Source organism: Equus quagga, chromosome 11, assembly GCF_021613505.1.
Source record: "Equus quagga isolate Etosha38 chromosome 11, UCLA_HA_Equagga_1.0, whole genome shotgun sequence".
NCBI classification, from domain to species: Eukaryota; Metazoa; Chordata; class Mammalia; order Perissodactyla; family Equidae; genus Equus; species Equus quagga.
In genome coordinates, this window is record NC_060277.1 from 80,531,705 (window position 1) to 80,555,688 (window position 23,984).

General features: G+C 38.4%; 1 protein-coding gene across 1 annotated transcript in view; it reads right to left on the bottom strand.

The window, feature by feature from the left end:
* The window catches only part of AATF (apoptosis antagonizing transcription factor), a 101,055-nt gene that overhangs the window by 44,612 nt on the left and 32,459 nt on the right, over positions 1 to 23,984 (bottom strand). The window contains exons 5-8 of the mRNA XM_046676483.1: positions 22,219 to 22,333; positions 20,829 to 21,030; positions 20,139 to 20,303; positions 18,709 to 18,792 (exon numbers count right to left, since the gene is read on the bottom strand). Coding sequence (XP_046532439.1) covers positions 18,709 to 18,792; positions 20,139 to 20,303; positions 20,829 to 21,030; positions 22,219 to 22,333 — 566 coding nt within the window. The remainder of the gene's footprint in view (positions 1 to 18,708; positions 18,793 to 20,138; positions 20,304 to 20,828; positions 21,031 to 22,218; positions 22,334 to 23,984) is intronic.

A 23,984-nucleotide genomic window follows, 5' to 3' on the forward strand; every position in this document is an offset into this window, starting at 1 on the left:
CACCATAGAATTATTTTGGCACCCTTGTCAAAAAGCCAGGTAATTTTTAAAGCATTTGGTTTTATGGTCATGTATTCCTTGCCTTTCTGAATTTGTGACACACAGTTATTGATTCCTACTCAGGCTTCCATGATTCATAGCCACAAATGCTTGAGATGGAAAAAAGCTTGGGGCAACTCTCCATTTAACTTACTTAGCCTAGCTGAGTCAGGATTTTTCAAACTCCCTCCCCAGTACATAGAGAGCAGGTGAAACAAGTGCAGTCAACCCCTCTTACAGGTGTTTCCATCCCTCTCTCACTGAGAGATACAAAAGCAGACACACAAGGCTTAGGTTTACTCTTCTTTCACCTTCCTCTCTAGCTCCCACAAGAATTCTTAGTGAAAATATATCTATTTCTGCTCTACTTCCTGCTTTAACACCTTTTTTTTTGTTCTCAGCTTTTCAGTCTTTTAAATGATCCCCCAAAGGAGTCACCTGCAATTTTTATATACTATATTTAAAGTATACAAAAAATAAATCCACATATAATTTCAAATAGTTGGGAAGGAATTATTGTACATGCCTATAGTATAAAATTGCCATAAAATGACCCACTCCCTATAGGTAACTATTTTTTCTCTGTTTCTTTCCCACCTTGCCCACTCACTCCTCAACCAACTCTATACCACCTAATATTTCTGCCTCCATTATTCTACTGAAATAACTCATGCCAAGGTCTCAAGACCTCCATGTCTACTGGACATCTGTCATGACTCATCCTACTGGGTATCTTGAAGCAGTAAGTGACACTGGACATTCTCACCTTCCTAAAACACTCTTTTCTCGGCATCTTTGAGGCACCCTCCTGGTTTTACTCCATATTCAGCCAGCTCCTCTACCCAAACATTAATTGCTAACATTCCTCAAGACTCAGTGCCAAGCTTTCTTTTCTTCTCACTCCATAAGCTTTCCCCAAGAGTTTCAACCTATTTTCATGGCTTCCACAACCTAAGAGCTACCCCTGGAATTCCTTTTTCCTTACACTCAATATCTAATCTATCTCCAGGTCATATATATGTGATCTACCAATCCATGAATCTGTCCATTTTTCTTTATCTCCACTGCCTATACCCTAGTATAGGCTATTATCATCTTCATTCAGTCCATAAACATTTGAGTACACTGGGAAAACAATGAAGAAAAACAGACACAGTCTCACTGGAGTTAGTATAATGATTTCCTTACATTTCTTCTTCCCCTCCTCCATTTTGCTTTCCTCATTATAGTCAGAGTAACATTTTCAAAAAGCAAATATGCCAGAGGATAAAATTCTAATTGCAGCCTAATTGCCCAACACAGTCTGGCCCCTTATCTACCTCTCCAGCCTAACCTTCTACCTCCATGCTCCAGTCCCACCAGCGTTCTTTCTGTACCTGAAACGCTCCCAGGCTCACTCCTGCCACAGAGCCCTTTTTTTGTACATGCACTGCCTGGAACATGCTTCCCTAACCATTTACCTGCTAACATCCCCTCTCCTTCTCTACTCATTTGTTAAATCTCAGCTTAATCATCTCTTACTGGGAAACCTTACTTAACTGCACCCTTCCACACACATACACACTATGTTTTTGTTGTACTTAATTTACATTTTATTAGTGGATTACTTGATTAATCTCTATTTCCTCCACTAGCCAACTGCATGCTTCATAGAGAGTAGAGAGTATATCTGACTGTCCTCACCATTTTACCCCTTGCACTGGCCCACTGAAGGAGCTCAATAAATATGTTCATAGAGGGGAGAAAATTGTTTCTGGGAGTGAATACCAAATTTTTGTTTACTTTATCATACACGTACTCCTTTTCATTGTTTTTAAACAAAAGGAATCACACTATATAATACCCTGACTCTAATCTAGACTACCACCATCTACCTAAGCAATTGAGGAACCTCCTTGTTTTTGTCATTACCATCATTAGCAATTCCTCTTCCCCAAACAATATTCTTCTTCTCACACGTCTCACATACTACATATGGCCTAGAGAACCAAGTGGTTTGTTTTAAGTGGGTGAGAATTACCTCCCTTTTTTTTTAACCATCCCAAGAGTACCTGAATTAAAAAAACAAGAATGAAAAATTATTTAATCCAAATGAATGAAAAGATCTTAAAATACTTCTCATTCTTTTACTGTTAAAATGATGTAGATATATCCTCCCTCTGGGGTCTCATTTCCCAAAGGAAAAAAGTTGGTTCTTCTCAGAAAAAGAGAGGGAATAGATCTTTGGTGCTTCTTCTTTTTTAAATTTTTAAAAATTTTTCCTTCTTCTCCCCAAAGTCCCCCAGTATACAGTTGTATATTTTTAGTTGTGGGTCCTTCTAGTTGTGGCATGCGGGACACCGCCTCAGCATGGCCCGATGAGCAGTGCTAGGTCCGTGCCCAGGATTCGAACCAGTGAAACCCTGGGCTGCCGAAGCAGAGCACAGGAACTTAACCACTCGGCCATGGGGCCAAGCCCCCAAGTTTGTGCTGCTTCTAACCCTCGCATACCCTGACACTTTCTGTAGCATCTTTGAGTTGGTCCTTTTACTGCAAGAAAGGTGTCTTGATATCTTTGTAATAAAGAGCTGAATTAATTTCAACATAGTGTTTTCTATTTAAATATCTTTTATCTATGAAATAGGTTTGTCAAATCCCAGCTACAGGTTTCCATCTCCCATTTTCTAAGATCTAATGCTTCCAGATATGAACTTCAATTACATGAATGTGTGTGCTGCATGGTTCAGTATAACTGCAAATATCTGCAGAATCAGTATGCCTTTGGAGTCTGACATCTCTGAGTTTTGAATTCCAGCAATGACCCTTAGTAGCTGTGTAATTTGGGACAAGTTATTTGACCTCTCTAAGTAAGTTTTTTCATCTATAAAGTGGTAATAATTGTACCTCATAAAGTTGATCTGAGATTTTAAAGGATGGTAAAAGTAAAGCACTTAGCAAAATGTAAGTATGTGATAAATAGAAATATTGTCAACATCAGATAATAATACTCATAGATAATCCCAAAACCCTATTTGGGACAAAAAATTCAACACCTTCCGTAGCTAAATCACCACAGCTGCTAACAACAAACAAGTGCAATAATTAATTTTCCTTTCTACAGATTTTCAACCAATACCTACCTTATTGGTAGATAACCAACAATATATGAAACAAAGGAAAAGCACAATGGAAGGAAGAAAATGTAAAAAGCATAGAAAATTCACAAAAATGGTAAGTCAATACTTGCAAAGTATGCTATTTTCAGGACTTCTCTAAACTAGATTATGATAAATTGGAGCAAAAGTGATCCTTTCCTTTATCATTTACTCTATTTGAACAGCTAACTGCTATTCCCATCCCATGACCTGCAACCACCCCCACGGTCCTCTGATCACACAGCCCTCTCCCTGGAAGCCCTCTCCCTGAATCTCACCCTATCTAAATTCCCATCTCTCCTTCTTTGAAAACCTAGGTCGAAGGTCAGCTCCACCTCCCTGCAGCCTTCCCTAATTCCCCAAACTGTTATTAATTTCTCCCTCTTCTGAATTCGTTAACACCCCCTCACCAAGCATTCTGGTTGTTTATGCTTATGTCATCTCCTTTGCTGGGCTGTAAGTTTCTTGAGGGCAGGGCACAGTCTGACTCAAATTCTCACCCCCACAGGACTCTGCATGTGCCTTGCACACAGTGATTACTCAATAATATTTCTGAAGTGAAAGAGTTAAGTAGCAAGCAGTCTTCTAGATCTTGTGATCAAAGATGAAAAGCATCCAACGTTGGCACTGGCAAGTACAATATTGACATGAATAATAATATAGGGAAGAACAGAGGGAAATTAGGATGTGCGAATAAAATCCAAGCACAGCTTAACACTCAAGTTACAAATAACCCTTTGGTTACTAAAATAAGAAAATGTATAGCTAGAGGCTACCACTGACAAAGTCAGCCTAACTCTGCCTCACTGCCCCTGGTCTTTAAGGATTTGATTGGTTTTTCCACTTTCTGATTCAGTGTTGCATCTTGCCTCCACACCAGAGCTACAGCTAAGGCCTGTGATTTGGAAGGGATGATAAATTCATTCACTGAATAAAGTAACACTGTTTTCTCAGCACAAGTTCTAAAATATTTCAAAGGCCCTAATATTTCACTAGGCTTGGCCATTTGAGTTAAAATTTATTAGTCAAAACAGAAAACTTTCTCACCAGACCCCATATATTCCATTAGGTATGATATATGGTGTCTCCCAATGTCTAATTATTAACTAGAAGTGTAAGTAAATCTATCAGTATTAGGCCTTGATGTGTGAAGACAGAGTAAGAATTAGGCAATTCGAATGCTAAAGAACTTCTTTTGCCATATTGCTTTTCCTTTTTCTTTCAAATAAAAAGAATTTTACAAGGACTAAGTGACTGCATTAAGACATTCTTCCTAAAAAGTAACATACCAAAAGTAACAATGTACAGATAGTGCTATTGTTTAGAATTTCCAATAGTCCCCATTTCCAGTATTCTGCCCCTTGGTCACCAGACAGATGTCCTGGTCTGTATCTTTTTTTTTCTATCTATAATAAAGGTTAGGGAGAGGGATTATATATCCTTTGGCACACCAACTCAATCTGACTATTTCTGGCATTCTTTGGCAATGTTTCTTCTAACGGCACTTGGGGATTGATGTAACCTGGAATTCGGTATCTTTAGGATTTTAGGGAGGCGACAGTGTATATACCATAAATGCCCCAGAGGATTCAGGGGCAGCACCCCAAAGTCAAATACATCGATATTTCTGCAATAAAATGCATGAATACTCACACTAAGTGGGATAAATGAAGCCTTATTATAGGTTTATACAGCTTCATGACCATTCAGATCAGATGTTGCCACCACAGTGGTTTCCCAAACTTGCCAAAACAAACAAATAAAAAACTATGAGTTTTCAGAACTTTTTTAATTTCAGAATTGCACATAAGGGATTATGTACTTGTACTTCCTTGGCAAAACCCCAAACTGTGTCAAATCTCAGTACCTGCATCCGTGCAGTTGAACTGACTAGGTAAAAAGACAAGAGAGAGCGAACTGGTCTCACTCACTTTAAACTCATTACCACTAACCTCATGTGGGTCTTTAGTCTACCTGACAATCCACCACAGCTTCCTCTTCCACTCACTCTGGCACTCTCTTAGCTGATTCTGCCACGCCTTCTCTTTTCTCAAACCTCCAGCCCATGCCACATCTTCTCACTCTCAGCTTCTGTTTTTTTTAAACATTGGCACCTGAGCTAACAACTGTTGCCAATCTTCTTCCCCCTCCCCCCCGCCCGGCTTTTTCTCCCAAAATCCCCCCAGTACAGAGTTGCATATTTTAGTTGTGGGTCCTTGTAGTTGTGTCATGTGGGACGCCGCCTCAGCATGGCCTGATAAGCAGTGCCATGTCCACGCCCAGGATCCGAACCAGTGAAACCCCGGGCTGCTGAAGCGGAGCTCGAGAACTTAGCCAGCCCCCTCACTCTCAGCTTCTTAATTCATAAAATAAAATAAAATAATAGCACTCACATGAGAACTTCCACATGCTCCCACCCATATCTACTTGAAACCGTACCCATACACTCTGCCTCCCCTCCAATATCTACGGATGAACTGTCCATCAGATCAACCCCTCCCTACTTGTGTACTCACCAGCAATTCTCTCCTCTTCCCTGAAACATTCATTTTCCCCTCTCTCCTGGATCATTTCGTTCTCTCTGGGAACCACTCCATCACTCTACTAAAACAGTTTTTGTCAAGGTCACCAATGACTTCCATGTTGCTAAAACAAATGGTCAACTCTCAGTCCTTATCTTACTTGATCTATCTGCAACATTTAACATAGTAAGTCACTCTCTTCTTTAAAAAAAACCTTTATTTGGATATAACTCACATACCATACAATTCACCAATTTAAATTGTACTATTGAATGGTTTTGTATATTCACAGAATTGTGCAATCATCACCACAATCAATTTTAGAATATTTTCATCACCCCCAAAAGAAACCCATTACTCATCAGCTGTTACTCCCCATTTCACCCCCAACATCCCAAGCCCTAGGCAACCACATCCACTTTCTGTCTCCATAAATGTGCCTATTATGGACATTTCATATAAATGGAATCACATAGTATGTGGTCTTTTGTGATTGGCTTCTTTCCCTTAGCATAACGTTTTCAAGGTTTATCCATGTTGTAGCAAGTTACCAGTACTTCATTCCTCTTTCTGGCCGAACAATATTCCACTGTATAGATACACCACATTTTGTTTATCCACTTATCAGTTGAGGGACATTTGGGTTGTTTCCTTTGTGGCTATTACAAATAATGCTATGAATATTCATGTACAAGTTTCTGTGTGGACATATGCTTTCCTTTCTCTTGGCTATACATCTAAGAGTAGAATTGCCAGGTCATATGGTAACTCTATGTTTAATGTTTTGAGAAACTGCCAAACTGATTTCTACAGAGCCTACACCAATTTATATTCCACCAGCAATGTAGGAGGGTTCTGAATTCTCCATATCCTCTCCAACACTCACGACCTGTCTTTTTGCTTATAACCATCCTAGTGGTGTAAAGTGGTATCTCATTGTGACGTAGATTTGCATTTCCCTAAAGGCTAAGGATGTTGAACATCTTTTCCTGTGCTTACTGGTCACTTAAATGTATCCTTTGGAGAAATGTTTATTCAGCTCCTTTGCCATTTTTTTTATTGGGTTATTTGTCTTTTATTATTGAGTTGTATGGAGTTGTCTTTATATACTCTAGATACCAGCCCCTTATCAGATATAAGATTTGCAAATATTTTCTCCTGTTTCGTGGGTCTTTTCACTTTGCTGATGGTGCCTTTTGCAGCATAAAAGTTTTTGATTTCAGGGCCGGCTCCGTGGCCGAGTGGTTAAGTTTGCGAGCTCTGCTTCAGCGGCCCAGGGTTTTGCTGGTTCGGGTTCTCGGTGCGGACATGGCACCGCTCATCGGGCCATGCTGAGGTGGCATCCCACATGCCACAACTAGAAGGACCCACAACTAAAAATATACAACTATGTACCAGGGGACTTTGGGGAGAAAAATGAAACATAAAATCTTTTAAAAAAAAAAGTTTTTGATTTCAATAAAGTCCAGTTTATCTGTTTTTTCTTTTGTCACTTGTACTTTGTCATATCTAAGAAACTACTTCCTAAACAAAGCTCATGAAGATTTACTCCTATGTTTTCTTCTAAAAGTTTCATAGTTTTAGCTCTTATATTTAGGTATATGATCTATTTTGACTTAATTTTTTTTTTTTTTTTTGACATCAGGCTTCTGGGAGGCCAGTACGTAACGGGGATGTATTGCAAAGTTGGACATTCTTAATTCATGTCATCTGGAGAAGATCCATGCAGCTTGATGCTGAATTCCTTGGCAAGGGCTAAACGTGAAATTTAGAGAATCCCTTTACATTAAATTGCCTCTTCACATTACACATTTAGAGGGAAAAAGAAATCCCAGAGAGGGAACTTTTACCATGTAACTATCCAATTATCCAGCAGAAGAGACAGAGATGCCCCATTTTTTTGAATGTGGCAATACCCATTGTGTCCTAGTCAAGCCCATTAGGAACAACCTGACGGAGAACGTCTGGAAGAGGGGAATTAGATCAAAGAGCTCTTCCATCCTGGATGCCTTTATATAATGTTATAGAATTAAAATCTTACAAAGAATGGAATTCAACTAACTGGTCCCTCTTACTGTTTTACTGACTGAACGGATTCCTAAGTCCTAGGACAGAGGCAACTCACTTAACCTGGCTGGAAGGAGAATTCTTTTATATGATTATTTGACTCTGGTAAAATCCTTCATAATTTCTTTTTTCTGTTTTCCTTTTTCTCCCAAAGCCCCCCGGTACATAGTTGTGTATTTTTTTTTTATTAAGATTATGATAGTTTACAACCTTGTGAAATTTCAGTTGTACATTATTGTTAGCCATGTTGTAGGTACACCACTTCACCCTTTGTGCCTTCCCCCCACCACAGCCCCCCCCTTTCCCCTGGTAACCACTGATCAGTTCTCTTTGTCTATATGTTAACTTCCACCTATGAGTGGAGTCATATAGAGTTCGTCTTTCTCTGTCTGGCTTATTTCGCTTAACATAATACCCTCAAGGTCCATCCATGTTGTTGTGAATGGGACGATTTTGTCGTTTTTTATGGCTGAGTAGTATTCCATTGTGTATATATACCATATCTTCTTTATCCAATCATCAGTTGCTGGGCACTTAGGTTGGTTCCACATCTTGGCTATTGTAAATAATGCTGCGATGAACATAGGGGTGCATGGGACTCTTGGAATTGCTGATTTCAGGTTCTTAGGATAGATACCCAGTAGTGGGATGGCTGGGTCATAAGGTATTTCTATTTTTAACTTTTTGAGAAATCTCCATACTGTTTTCCATAGTGGCTGCACCAGTTTGCATTCCCACCAACAGTGTATGAGGGTTCCTTTTTCTCCACAACCTCTCCAACATTTGTCACTCTTGGTTTTGGATATTTTTGCCATTCTAACAGGTGTAACGTGATATCTTAGTGTAGTTTTGATTTGCATTTCCCTGATGATTAGTGATGATGAGCATCTTTTCATATATCTATTGGCCATCCTTATATCTTCTCTGGAGAAATGTCTGTTCATGTCCCCTGCCCATTTTTTGAACGGGTTGTTTGATTTTTTGTTGTTGAGCTGTGTGAGTTCTTTATATATTATGGAGATTAACCCTTTGTCGGATAAATAACTTGTAAATATTTTTCCCCAATCAGCGGGCTGTTTTTTTGTTTCAATCCTGTTTTCCCTTGCCTTGAAGAAGCTCTTTAGTCTGATGAAGTCCCACTTGTTTATTTTTTCTATTGTTTCCCTCGTCTGAGGAATTATGGTGTCCAAAAAGATTCTTTTGAAACTGATGTCAAAGAGTGTACTGCCTATATTCTCTTCTAGAAGACTTATTGTTTCAGGCCTAATCTTTAGGTCTTTGATCCATTTTGAGTTTATTTTTGTGAACAGTGAAAAAGAATGGTCAATTTTCAATCTTTACATCTGGCTGTCCAGTTTCCCCAGCATCATTTGTTGAAGAGACTTTCTTTTCTCCATTGTAGGCCCTCAGCTCCTTTGTCGAAGATTAGCTGTTCACAGTTTGACTTAATTTTTGTATAGGTATGAGGGAGGGCTCTAACTTCACTGTTTTGCATGTGGCTATCCAGTTGTCCTAGCACTATTTGTTGAAAAGACTGTTCTCTCCCCATTGAATTGTCTTGGCACCTCTGTTGAAAAGCAATTGACCACATGTAAGGGTTTATTTCTGGACTCTCAATTGTAATCCATTGATCTATATGCCTGACCTTATACCAGTAGTACAATATCTTGATTATTACAGTTTTGCACTAAGTTTTGAAATTAGGAAGTATGAGTCCTCCTACTTTGTTCTTTTTCAAGATTGTCTTGGCTATTCTGGGTCCCTTGCATTTCCATATGAATTTTAGGATCAGCTTGTTAATTTCTTCAAAAAAGCCATCAGGATTTTGATAGAGATTGTGTTGAATTTGTAGATCAATTTGGGGAGTACTCTCATCTTAACAAATATTAAGTCTTCTAATCTACAAACATGGGATGACTTTCCATTTTTTTAGATCTTTTAAAATTTCTTTCAGCAATGTTTATAGTTTTCAGCATACAAGTCTCTCACTTCCTTGTTTAAATTTGTTCTCAGGTATTTTATTCTTTTGGATGCTACTATAAACGGAATAGTTTTCTTAATTTCCTTCTCAGATTGCTCACTGCTGATATATAGAAACATAATTGATTTTTGTATATTCTTCTTGCATCCTGCAAGTCTGCTGAATGAGTTTATTAGATCTAGTAGAGTTTTGGTGGCTTCTTTGTGATTTTCTATATATAGGATCATGCCAGTTGCAAATAAGAGAGTTTTACTTCTTCCTTCCCAATTTGGATGCCTTTTATTCTCTTTATCTTGTCTAACTGCCCTGGCTAGACTCTCCAGTACAATGTTGAATATCTGTGGCAAGAGCGGACATCCTTGCTTTGTTCCTAATCTTAGGGAAAAGAATTCAGTCTCTCACCATTGAGTAGGATATTACTTGTGGGTTTTCATAGATGTTCTTTATCAGGTAACGAAGTTCTCTTCTATCCAGAGTTTGTTGAGTGTTTTTATGATGAAAGGGTATCAAATGTTTTTTCTGCATGTACTGAGATGACCATGTTTTTGTCCTTATTCTATCAATATGGTAGATTACATTAATTGATTTTCGTTGTTAAACCAATCTTGTATTCCTGGGCTAAATCCCACCTGGTCATGGTGTATAATCTTTTTTATGTGTTGCTGGATTGAGTTTACTGGTAGTCTGTTGACTTTTGCATCAATAATCAGAAGAGATAGTGGTCTGTAATTTTATTTCCTTGTGATGTTTTTGCCTGGTTTTGGTATCAGGATGATACTGGATTCCTCCTTCTTCAAGGACTTTTACATGGAACCTGGGAAATCACTCTTCATTTACTCTCTCTTACCCCACTGGTTGCTCCTTCTCAATCATCTTTGCTAGTTCATCCACATCTCCCCAACCTCTAAACCTTTGAATGCCCCAAGACTTTGAATCTCTTGTCTTTTTCTCTCTCCCTTCATTCCCCAGGTGATCTAATTCAGTCTCAGGGTATTAAAGACAATCCATGTGCTGACGGCTCTCAGATTCATACCTTCAGCCCAGACCTTCCCATGAACTCCAAAATTATATATATAACTACTTCTTCAACAACTCCATATGAATGTTTCAGAGGTATCTTAAACTTAAAATAAGTGATTTTGAATAACATAATTAAAGCCAACACAGGTTCATGGGGTTGGGGGGGGACCTTAATATAAACAAAATCAAGCTCCAGATTTCTCCTCCAAACTAGCTTCCCTCACTGTTTTTCCCCATTTCAGTAAATAGCAACTCATCCTTCCAACTCCTCAGACCAAAACCCTTAAAGTCATCCTGGACTCCTCTCTTTCCACACCCCACATGCAACCCAACAGCAAATCCTGTCAGTTAAAGATTCAACACAAATTCAGGATCCAACCACTTCTCAGCACTCCCTCCAAAACCACCCTAGTCCCAGCTACCACCATCTCTTGCCTGGATGACGTATCACTGGAGTCTCCTAACTGGTTTCCTGGAATCTGGCCAGGGCAGTTAGACTAGTTTGCCACCTTGTCTCCCTATAGTTTATTCTCAATGAAGCCATCAGAGTGATTCTCTTACAATATGAGTCCAATCATGTTACTCCTCTGTTCAAAACCCTCTAGTGGTTTCCCACCTCAGTCACAGTAAAAGCCAAAGTCTTACAGTGGCCTACAAGGTCCTCCAGGACTTGGCCTCCCATGACCTCCGACTTCTCTCTTATCACACTCTTTCTTGCCTACTCCACCTCCATGACACTGGTCTCCTTGATCTTTCTAGAACAGACTAGCCTCTGCTGTGCCTCAGAGCCTTTGCACTTGCCATTCTCTTTGTCCCCAACACTGTTCCGACAGATACCTGCATGGCTCTGTTGTTCACTTTCTTAGAGTCTCTGCTCAAACATCACCTTACCCCCTGAATGTACTAGATAAAAATAGTAACCATCCCATCCCTACCCTAGTACACCATTCACCCATACCCAGTTTTATCATTTTCTACTGCAGGGTCACGGTATATTTCCCCACTTCATCCTACCTCTAAGTTAGAATGAATGCTCATGAGAGCACAACTGTGCTTTGTTCTAGCCCCTAACAGAGCTCCAACAGAACTTTCTGTGATGATGGAAATGTTCCGTATTTCCACTGTCCAATATGGTAGCACATGTGGCTACTTAACACTTGAAATGTGGCTAGTATGACTGAGAAACTGAATTTTTAACTTTATTCTATTTTAATTAAAATTTAAATTTAAATAGCTACATGTGACTAGTGTCTACTGCATTAGACAGCACAGCCTAGAACAGCAGTTACTCAATAAATACAGTCATGAATCGCTTAACGACGGAAATACATTCTGAGAACTGCTTTGTTAGCCGATTCTGTCACTGTGCGAACATCATAGAATGCATTACACAAACCTAGATGGTATAGCCAACTACACACCTAGGCTACATGGTACTAATCTTATGGGATCACTGTCATACATGTGGTCCGTTGTTGACCGAAATGTCATTAGGTAGCGTGTGACTGTAGTGGGTACTCAAATATTTGTTGAATGAATGAATGGAAGGATGAAAGAAACCTGATGGCTTTTCTTCTCCTTAACTTTTTACTATAGAAAATTTCAGAAATACACAGAAGTAGGCCACCGCAAAAGGAACCATGAAATAATCATCACCACTCTGAAGGCTCTTTTAACCTGAAATAAGTTTCAGTGGCTACTGGCATGTCAATCTGGCTTCTAACAATGACTCTATTCTTGGAAAATAGGGAATTTATATTACCCAGAGTTTTTATCTAACATCATCTCTTAGGGCCTTTTAGAGTTATTGAGAAATGACTTTAGGAATTAGATCAGGTGTATGCTGAGGGAAAACCAGTATGCTAATAAATGCTTGAGGTATATTTGTGGTAAGACAAATACAGAGAACTACACATATGTTTTTATATCACGGACCTGACTGCTCCCTTTCACCATTTATTTTCTCCACTTAAATTTTACTAAAGTCATACTCTTTAAGAGGAGTTATGTGACTTTACAAAATTGAGAACCTCACTCCTGTTAGACGACAAATTCCTTGGGCAGGGATTTTCTTATTCGTCTGTATAAACCTACCATCTAGTATAATAGTTGATAATTGCACAAAAGTGATACATGTAAGTTGTCAGAGTGCAAAGAGATACACTGGATCCCCAATTTCCTAAACAGACATAAACCTGAAAAGGAAACTCTCAAAAGGATTTTTAAATATGTCAGCTCAAAAGGCAGTATAATATGCTGGAAAGGAAATCAACCTGGGAGCAAGGACATTTGGTCTTCAATGTCCTAACTCACTTAGTGGGGTGATCCTATGCTAGTCATTTACTTCCCCTAGGCTCCAGTTTGTAAAAAGAGTTTGGACTTGACGATCTTCAAAGATGCTATCTAACTTTAAAGCAATTCTGTTCTATTCTAGATCCACAATATACGTAAATTTTAAAAGATGCTTATTAACTTCTCCTTTCCGTACTAAGTCATTGTCCCTATAATTTACTTTAAAGAAGCTATACACTGAATATGATTTAATAAGAAGACATCATCCCTACTTTAGTGAACTGGCAGTGTTGCCCACTTCTTGAGGGGTGCCAAATTCTTCACTTGGGGCTACTAAAATACTGTTGGTATCCTGTGTTTAATTTATACTCAGCCGACTGACATTGTGCTTATTACTACAGAAAAGGCAATGTGGGCCACATATTTGCCTAGTAAACTCCCGAGGTACCACTTGTGTTTGAAAAAGTTTCTTCAATAGTTCTAAGCCAATTCTTATCTCTTTCCTAGCTGGCTCCATAAAATGTACTGTGTTAGGCTTTGTTGTGAGGTTTTACTTTGTTTAAAGGAAGTAGTACTGAAGTCATGCTCTGATGTTTTTTAAAGCAAGGAAACCGAAAGAAACAAGAGTCAGTGGTGTGTAGCTTCCCTTGACGCTGCTGTTTGATGAAATTTCTGGACCTTGCATTTAAAACGTGGCTTTTGGCCTGCTGTTCTGTGCAGCCTCCACAATAGTGAGCCAACACTAGCAGTCAAATACCAATATTGGTGCCGTATTTGGGTCTAAGCATTGACGGATAGGCAATGGCAGCAAAGAAACTAGAATGTATTTCAAATACAATTCTTACACATGGTACATAAAATAATCCTATAATGATTAAACCTGGGGTTTTAATTGGACATTGGTATTTAGTTTGGGGTTTTTTTTTTTTTTTTAACACCTTTACTATGCCCAAAGAAACCTAACTGATTAATTCTCTGATTTTCTTTAATCATAATTTCAGTTTCCAAGTTTATGTACTTCATATATCTATCCTCTCTAAAATCACCATACAGGTCAATGTGAACGAAATAAGTTTTATCAAACTTTCAAGGAACACTATCCACATCTCAAGTAACAGCAACATTTTAAAGTAAAACTAAAAACAAAATACTGCTCCTAACAGTAGGCATCTGTTTTCCAACAACTAATTAAAAGGAGCAGGTTCAAATCAAACTTTAAAACACCTTATTAACCATCAACTAAACCACTGGAAAGATACATGCCAACAGTAAGAATATTGTATTGCCATTAACCATAGCAATGGCTTCAGATATCTCTTATTTACACTAAGATCTAAATGCGTATAACTAAAGCCGCCACATAACTGTCCACATTAACCACTCACCGATTTAACTAAGGTAAACCGTCTTGTCAGAAAGCTTGCCTCTTCTCTATTTCCTAACATTATTGACTTTTAATAGTTTATCGAATTAGTAATTACTTGTTTATGGCATTATCAAATGTCTTGGATACAGAAGTCCAGCATGTGGCAAGGTCAGTTATAGACACGTCCCGATGGCAAATGAAAGGAGGAATTTAACCCATCAAAGTGTCACCCAAAGAGCAAACCCTATTATGCCTTTCTCTAGACACTCCTGGTTAAACTCAAAGTGACAGCACAAAACAGATCAAAACTAAACAGAGCTAGGAGCAAGAGACAAAATCCTAATGAACCCTTAGAAATCCAGGTATCGCTCTGTCAATAGCTAAGCTCAATTTAGTCCTTTCAGAACAAAATACCTCATGAGGTGACAAGAAACTAGTCTGAGGTCTGGAATATGAAAAAAATAAAACCAGTCACTTTATATAGCTCATTGCTAAGTGCAGTCACATCTCAATATGGAAATCTTGTGAAGATTAAATAAAGATGTATATGTCTAGTACCTATCTACTTAGTAGCCCAGGGGCTGGCACATAACTAGTGTTCAGTAAATGTCAGTCCTTCCTCAATTCTTTAAGAACTCAGGCTTAGCAAGTCAAAGATCAACTAATGGTTTAAAAAAGCAAATTGAAACAAAAGAAAAACCTTAAATGGTGATATACACAACACATCTTAAAAGAACTTAATGTTAAAAAGTAGCAAATAGGATAATGAAAATGAAAAGTAGATACTGAAAACATTTCCAAGCGGCTCATCCTTCATGGTCATTTACAGCCTTCATGTTTTATGAAATTGTCTTTTAAATTGAGCTTTGACAAGAAATAGGCCAAACGCAAACTAATTCCATTTGGGAGTAAAACTGCAATGCTTGTAGCAGGTGAACAGTTCCCCTCATAAAATCTTCACCACTGGGCATACTTCAAGCTTTCAGCAATTCCAGTTTCCAAACAAACCAGTAACACAACTACAAAGCTAATTTTTTTATTAGAACTGTTAAGAAACAGGAGTTCAATAAATCATTTGCCTTCTAAGGAAAAAAAATTACTTTCTAACATACATAATATTTCTTCCAGTTCTAAGAAAATGAGGCTTATTTATTTACAAACTGAAAACTGTAATACAATAGTGAAGTCTTTTTATGGCTCAAGAATGAAATATTTAAGAAATAAAGGTATGGAAAGAATAGGACTTGGTCTAAGAAGTCTTGAGCTCAAGTACTAGTGTGGCCATTTACTATACGACTTTTGGGAAGGTACTTAACTGCTCAGGGATTGTTTCTTGTAAGGTTCCTCTCAGCTCAAAAATGATATGATTACTTATGATATCTGACATTCTTCAGTGCCTCTCTCTCTGTATGTATATGTATATATATACACACACACATACATATATACATATATATCTTTTATTAAACAATACAGACATATTTTTAAAGTTGTAGTAACTGAAGGCCCATTATGAAACAAAGAGAGTGTGTGTGTGTTGGGTGTTCTGACCCTGAACATCATCTCAGTAGTTAGGACATTTACACAGCCTTGTGACACCTGAATTAACCAAGTAAGCCTTTAAACCCTTACAATGAAACATTAAAATTCAATGTGGCTATAATCTCTTCCTTACAAAACATAGACCCAAACAGTTTGGCTTCGAGTATGGTTTACAAAAAAAAGAGGCGAAATGTATTATATTCACCACCCAGCTCTTCCATATGACCACATTAAAAAAAAAAAACACACAAACGAAAACTCACAGGCCCATTGTAATACATTGTACCACTTCTGAATGCAACACTTAGCTCAGGCTTACTACCCTGACAAATAAAGGAAAGCACTTTATGAAGCCAATTTAATTGGGAGGTGACAGAAAACATACAGCTATTTTCTTTAGCCTTATCATTGAATTGGCTTCAGCTCCAATCTCTGGCAAATCCCACTCAACAGAAGAAATTAACCAGGTCAGCAGAACAGGTGCTACGTTGTGTCTGTCAAGGGCCTGGCATTGCCACAATTACTTGCACACAATGAAGCAGTAATCTTTACAGATCATCTCCCCCAAGAAGCATATTGGGGAGGGGGAGGAAAACTGAAGGGAGGTGGGGGGCGGGGGAGTGGGAAGAAAAGGAGGAATAGGAGGCAAAGAGAAAAGGCAAGAAAAGAAAATGAATGTGCAGCTGCCTGGCGGCTCAGCAGATGCCAGGATGTGATGTACGAGGCTAGGATAAGCTGTCGTAGCCTGCTGCCAAAGACTGGTAAGTGATTAAAGCCGCACAGTTCTAAGCCCCATATTTAGAATCCGCGGGGTTTCAAGACTTGCACCCATTCCTTGCTGTGCTGCCAGATGTTGGCAACTGGTCCAGTTCCTACTGACTGTGCATGGATGGCAGCAGTTGGTACAGCAGCAAAGCAATCTGGAATGCTTCCGGAGATGCTGTACATTAACAAGTGTCACCCATCATTCACCTTTACAGAAGGCTGAAACAACTCCAATTTGCTGCCACTTTCCTCTTGGGAAACAGCCAAGATAAAGTTGCGCCTGGCAGACCCATTTGTTTCACTCAGGTGTTTCAGCTGCCTTGCTGACCTCTATTAGTTTAAGTTTTAATTTAGATTAACCCTAGCACCCCAATTAACCAGCAAGGGGAAAAGCTAAGATGTGACTAGTCATAACTCTGAAATCAGAATTTATCGAAGTTAAAATTATTAATTGGGCTGAAGGGCCAATCAAGTAATGCTATTTCTTTTTAAACAGACCTCCAGGCAAAAAAAAAAAAATCTTTTAGACTAAGGATTGCCAGTGGAAGCAACTTCTCCCCAGTAATTTCAGTTTATTTTATTAAGCCTATTTAATTTATGATGCACTTTCCATCGAACAATGTACACTTCAATTAAATGAAGACTGAAACATTTTTGATTGTCTCCCAGGATCTCACATAACTACATAGCATTAATATCCCATATTGGGCACTTCTTTAGACACTCTAGAACAAAATAGAGTTCCCAACTCTTCTGACAAATTGATATAATAAGAGAAGAAAGGGAAAAAAGAATAAGGACCTCTGACTAGGAACACCTGAGGCCACACCAATCCTCTTTCCTACACCCTCTCATCATTACTTTTAAGACTTACCGCAATCATCTTATGGAATATTACTGAGTGGATGGAAACATTAATAGAAAGTCTCTTTCTCTTTTTAGGGCAAAGCCTATAGAGGCATCCCCTATACAGAATCACTTGATCTACTGGCTTTATAGTGTAATTTTCCTAAGTTCCTTCCTTCATATTCCATACACATAATACAGCTGTCATGGCTAAACCTTCATAAACAGTTGCAATTTTTTTGGCAAAAGTTATCATACTAAAAATTCAGCAGAGAAAAAATATTATCTTGATCAATAATGGCTCAACAAAAACTGGCACATCACTGCTGAACAGTACCCTCAACTCTCCACAGCTAGAAAGAGTACGTCCTCAAGTACATTTCATTAAGAAGTACGACTTATCAGGAGACCCAGGATTACAGGAAATTATTTTAGTTCTTTAGAACAGCCCAAATGTTTAGTCTACCTTAACAGTCACCTGAATCATTAAAAAGAGCAGCATGCCAGCAGATGATAATGTCAGGGAAAGAACTGGGGGATGTTTTGTGAAGAGATATTGAGAACTGAGCCATATCTCAACTTCTACCAATTCTTTCTGTCTTCAAAGCACTACACTATTATTATAATCAACAGTAGCAGACAATCAGACATACTTAACTGATTTGAACAGGCACCAAAAAACATTAAAGGCAAGAGATTTAATAGGTAATAGGACTACAAGAGCAATTCAAGAACTCTGGGATCCCAGCCCTTTAGCTCCATATCCCAATGTAATAGTAATAGGACAAGAAACCAAATGACTAACAAAAAGTCCTCCATTAACATTATCAAAAATGGCTGAGAAAGAGTAACCATCTGACTCAAAGAAATTGAAACTGTTTCACAGATAATTTACACTCTGCAGCAACTAACAAAGTAGCTGCGGCTGTTGTCATTTCAAAAGGAAAAATATAAGACAGAAGAAAAGCAACAGATCCAGAACTTCACAGTAAGTCAATTCTGAACACAGGAGTTCTAACTCCCTGTCTGACTCTATCCTTCTTCCAAAGTAAGCTACCTTTTGGTCAGAGAATTCTATTACCTGTTTTAAAATGCCAAAGCCTGATTTGTAACAAAAGAGTGTAAAAATCACACCTGGTGGTAAAAGTCATCATCATCAAAGATTTCTTCATCCAAGTCCTTCAGGTGAGCATTGGCAGGGGCTTCAGGAAGGATCTCCTATACCAGAGAAGAGAGGAAAGAGTGAGCCCAATGGGGTTATCAAAGTATGGTGGCTACTATAAATAATGTGTATAATAGTCAAAGCACAGTTTTCCTTAAGACATAAAGAGCTCTCAAAATCAAAGAACAAAAATAGTCCAACAAAAAATGGGCAAAAATATTAATAGGCACTTCACAAAAAAAGAATCACAAATAGTCAATAATCATATAAAAATACGTTTAACCTCATTCTAATTAAATACATGCAAATTAAAATTAGAAGACACCATTTTTCACCTCTAAAACTGGCAATACTCAGTACTGGAAAATACAGCTGTGTTTTCCCACAGCTGGTGGGACTGGAAATTAATGCAGTATTTTTGGAGGCAATTTGGCAACATCTATCAGGATTTAAAATGCGTCTTCTCTTTGATTTAACATTTCCACTTCAAGAAATCTATCCATATGGTCACACAAATACATAAATATAAATGCTCAGGAATGTTTCCCTTAGAATTGTTTCTAAAACCAGAGACAACATAAATATCCATTGTTTGAATAAATCATAATACAAATCCATACAATGGAATACCCTGTAGCCATCAGGAAAAACGAGGCAGATCTCTTCGTAATGATATGGAAATGTGTCTAGGATATATTAAATTTAAAAAGTTGTAAGATTTTAAATATAGTTTATAATATTTTATATAGTTATGCACACACATACATATCCATCCAATTTAGTTAAAAAAAAGAGACAACCATATTTTTATATGTGTATATGTGTTTTATGTATATGTACATTGTTATATGAATAGAAAATACCTGAAAGCTTGTTACAACTATGAACACTGATTAAATCCGAGGAGTGGAATTTTCAGACTAGGGGGAATTTTACTTCTCATCTTAAATTCTTCTGAACTTAAAAAAAATTTATTAAGTATATATTTCTTCTATAAATAAAAGAGTTTCCTTTAAACAAAAAAACCTGATTATTCCAATTTTGGATCCTTTTCTGGAGTATCTAAACATCCAACGGAAAGCCTGAAGTACACACTTGCTCCACTACTGACATTTCTAAAGAAGCAGCTTTAAAACTGAATTTAGAAAACTGGATTATGAATGCTTCCATCACCAGACTCATATCAAACTCAAAATTAGAGAAGACTATACACAAGTTAATAACAGCTCCATTTTTCATGAATGTTCTCCTACATACTCTGTTTCTCAACAATCTAGTAAAGCATATAGTATTGTTTTCCTTTCTTTCACTAACTCCTTATACCACAAGTAAGTGATCAGATTTTTCAGTTAGCCTCTTAGAAAGTGCTCCCCATAATCACCCTACGTCACAGAGTCCTTACCGGCTGTCCTGGCAAACTCTCTGGGACAGGCTGCGCCGCCGGTTCAGGTTTGCCAAGAACTCGGTAGACAGAGCGCTTGGTCTGTGTCCTTCGAAGTAATCTTTCTTTGTCCATCAGAATATGATCAATCTGAGTCAAGATGGAGCGTTCAAAGGCACCAAAACCCTGCAAACAACATTAACCATGTCAGATAATGCAGAAAGTCTGTGCTGAAGGCAGCTACATTGGTTTCTCTATCTTTCTGTGTCAGCAGAGAAAAAGACAACCCTCCTTTCAGGAGGGACTTTCTGTTAAAGACTGAGTTTGTGAATGGCTATAATTGTTCTCAGAAAAAAATTAGTTTTAAGCAGGTCATACTACTTTCCTATACCCAGAGATTAACTTCTGCTCCTTTAATAATAATTGCTTTAAAATCCATTTCTTTAAAGTATTTTGTATTTCCAACACTTGAACGCTTACAAGGCCACAATTTCTAGAATAGAATATTCTTTCTAATATAGTTAAAATCCTACATCTGAACGGTATAAACCCCAATGGGAGGAATTCAGTAAATTTTTCTACAGAAATGACTGATTACCATTATATCATGACATCATCCATATAAATAAGCTATAGTTCCAATTTCTTATAACTGCTTCAGGGTGCCACAACCTATCACACACACACATACACACACACACACACACTTGCCTTGCCCAGTTTTCCAGAAGCCAGCTTAGTTTTATCATGCCACTTCTGAAGTGTGTGGTTTCTGTAGACCGTAAAGTCAGCGAAGCGCTTGGCCATGAAGCCGGGATAGTCATCCATCGCCAGCTTCCTCTTCGCTGGGGCCCTTCTCCGCCGCTGCTTCTCTTCTACCAGCTCTTCATCTTCACTGGAAATCTCCTCTTCACTAGAAAGCCAGTAAGAACATTAAATCCAAGGCAAATAAACATTACCTAAATAAAAAGCTAGACTCACATGAAGTTGAGAGTACTCAGGCCTTCCCTATTCTGTCTACATTTTAAATAACACCGTAGATGGGAGGATGGCTTTTTTTGATTTGAAAAGAATGTTCATGAGGTCAATCAAAAACTCATATAACTTTTCAAATAAATATAAAAATAATGGGTTTCAAAATATTTTTTAAAAGGTAAGCAAACCGTAAAAATAAATGAGGTTGTAAAAACATTATTAGAAATGCATATGAACCAGGCCCATACTGTTACAAGAAGGTCTTTAAAAATTAAACACATAATCATACTTTTATGACCTTAATCCTCAAATCAATAAGGGAAATGTGTCTCCCTGTAACCAGTTGTTCAGGAAAGCTGAATAACGTTAGTTGAGCCAAATGAGGAGAAGCTGAATAGGAAGACCACTCAAAGCGGGAAGCAATAGAGTCACTGTTAAACTGCAATACATGCGACGAGAAAGCAATGCAACTTCCAACCAGATGGCCAGTTGCACTCACTGGATTACTGACTGCATCACATAGTAGGTCCTCAATAAATGTGAGTTTACCTTTTATCCCTCCAGCTGATTCAGTAGAAAAGAAAGGAGGAAAGGATAAGACCAAGGGAAAACAGCAAGTGGGTGCCATACACATCAGGCTCAAATAAACGGGGGAATTCTTCATCCAAGGTGATAATTTCAGTAAAGAAAAAGGTTTATACTGCTGTTTTCAGAAATCTTTCCACCCTTCAAAATAACTGCTTCTTCCCTCACGCAAAGGAGATGGTTGTGACCAGTGATTCCATGGGATGGGGACGAATGGGGACGAAGTGCTTCATAAACATTAATTAAGCATTAATTTGAAAAATGTGCATTCATCTACTAATTTCAATAGCTCTAAAGAGAAGGCAAGTCTTTTGCTGAAGCCCACAAACAGAAGTAGGCACAAGTAAGTATAAAAATCCAAAACCTAATTCCCAATTTATATGCCATCCTGGCCATCAATTAAATGTAAGAAGCTCTTCCTATTTTACTAACATAAGTCTGATACCTGCCTGGAAAGGACTGGCTTTCTTTTTCAAAAATAATGGGAAACTATTCAGATGAAAAGAAAATTAGGGACTCCATAGTTCCATTCCCTCCTTACCTTTCCACTTTGGGCTTTGTCCCATCTACTAGATACCTAGTGTCTGGGTACTGGAAAAGTAACTCTTCTTGAAGATCTACCAGTGACCTCAACAATGCTTTAAGTGCCTTGTGACCTGGGAAATAAAGCACAGAGAAGGAACAAGTGACCATCCACAATTCTCCAAAGTAGGCAATGCCTAGAACTCATGACTGCTGAGCAATTCTGGCTGAGGGTGAGGGGGACATGACGGGCACAGGGTACGCAGGGACTAAGAACTCTCTGAAATAGGGACTCCCCGAAAGGAAATAGGAACAGTGGCCACCTCATATGGTTGTTGCGAGGAACGAGCAAGGAAACAGGTAAGGTGCTTAGAAAAGTGTCTGCAATAAGTTCTGAGTTCTTAAATTTAGTAAGGCTGACAAAATCCTTTGCTGCCTGTCATCATAACCAATCATTTTTTTTCCTTTGGTGTTAGTTTCTCAGGTATTTTTTTACAGGTTACCCACCAACTTCTTGGATTTATCCCTCTATCGATCAACCCCTTAAGCAATTCCTTCTCTTCTCCTAAAGAGCACAACTTAGTCCTGGGATCCCTCCTACCACCACCGCCTCTCCCAGGATATCTTGTTTGCCTCTGGTTTGAGCTGCCACCTCATTCATTCAATCTTTCCATACATATCCTTATGGAAAGTTTCTATTCACGTATGAAAACCCAAGTTAATGACTCACTGTTTATAGTGAATTGTATATTAAAAATTTGTATGTCAAGGGCCCAGCCCCATGGCCAAGTGGTTAAAGTTCTGTGCACTCTGCTTCAGCGGCCCCGGTTTGCAGGTTTGGATCCCAGGTGCGGACCTACTCCACTCACGAGCCACACTGTGCCAGTGTCCCACATACAAAAATACAGAGGAAGACTGGCGTGGATGTTAGCTCAGGGCTAATCTTCCTTAGGCAAAAACAGAGGAATAGCGCATGGACGTTAGCTAAGGACAAATCTTCCTCAGCAAAAAAATAAATAAAATAAAAAATTTGCCTGTTGAGAATATGTTCTCACCATAGCCAACAGTATATACTTGTAATAAAGCTGGTCAGGATTAAGTATACAGTCTATGGCTAAGAACTTTCAGAATAAACACTGGCCCTCTGAGAACAGAGCCTCACCTTCTTCATCAGCATCATCCTACTAAAGGGGCTAATCAGACACTGATAATCACTAGTCACGTGTTGACAGCACTCAGACGTCTCTCCTATAATCAAACTTTCACATTTCCAGCAACTGCAAGAAAATCTTCACATGGATGCTCCATCACTCCTTCAAACATACCATGTCAGAAACAGAACTCTTTTCTTCCTACCTGATACTTCTCCCTTGTCTGACTTCCTCTTCTCAGTTTAATGTGTTTTCATAGGAGATCACTGACATTTTGGTGCCCTTATTCTATATATTTAATCAGTTGCTAAATCTTGTATTTCCCATTCTTATTATCACTAACAGTGGTCCATTTATCTCTGGCCAAGCTTCTGTCACTACTTCCCTCCTTCTCTTAAGTAACTGTAATCACCTCACAAACATCCCTACTTTCATTCAGCTATCCCTACTTTCATTTTTATTTTATAGTCCACACTAACTTCATCCCACACAAACTTCAGTTTAAGCGATGTTTTATGAGTCTCATTCTATCTTTTCTGCTTCTACCCCGCCCAACGTAAGTAGCCTCCTCACTATTTTACATCCCAACCCGTTTCATCAATGGGACCCCAACACATGAGATGGACAAGCTCTC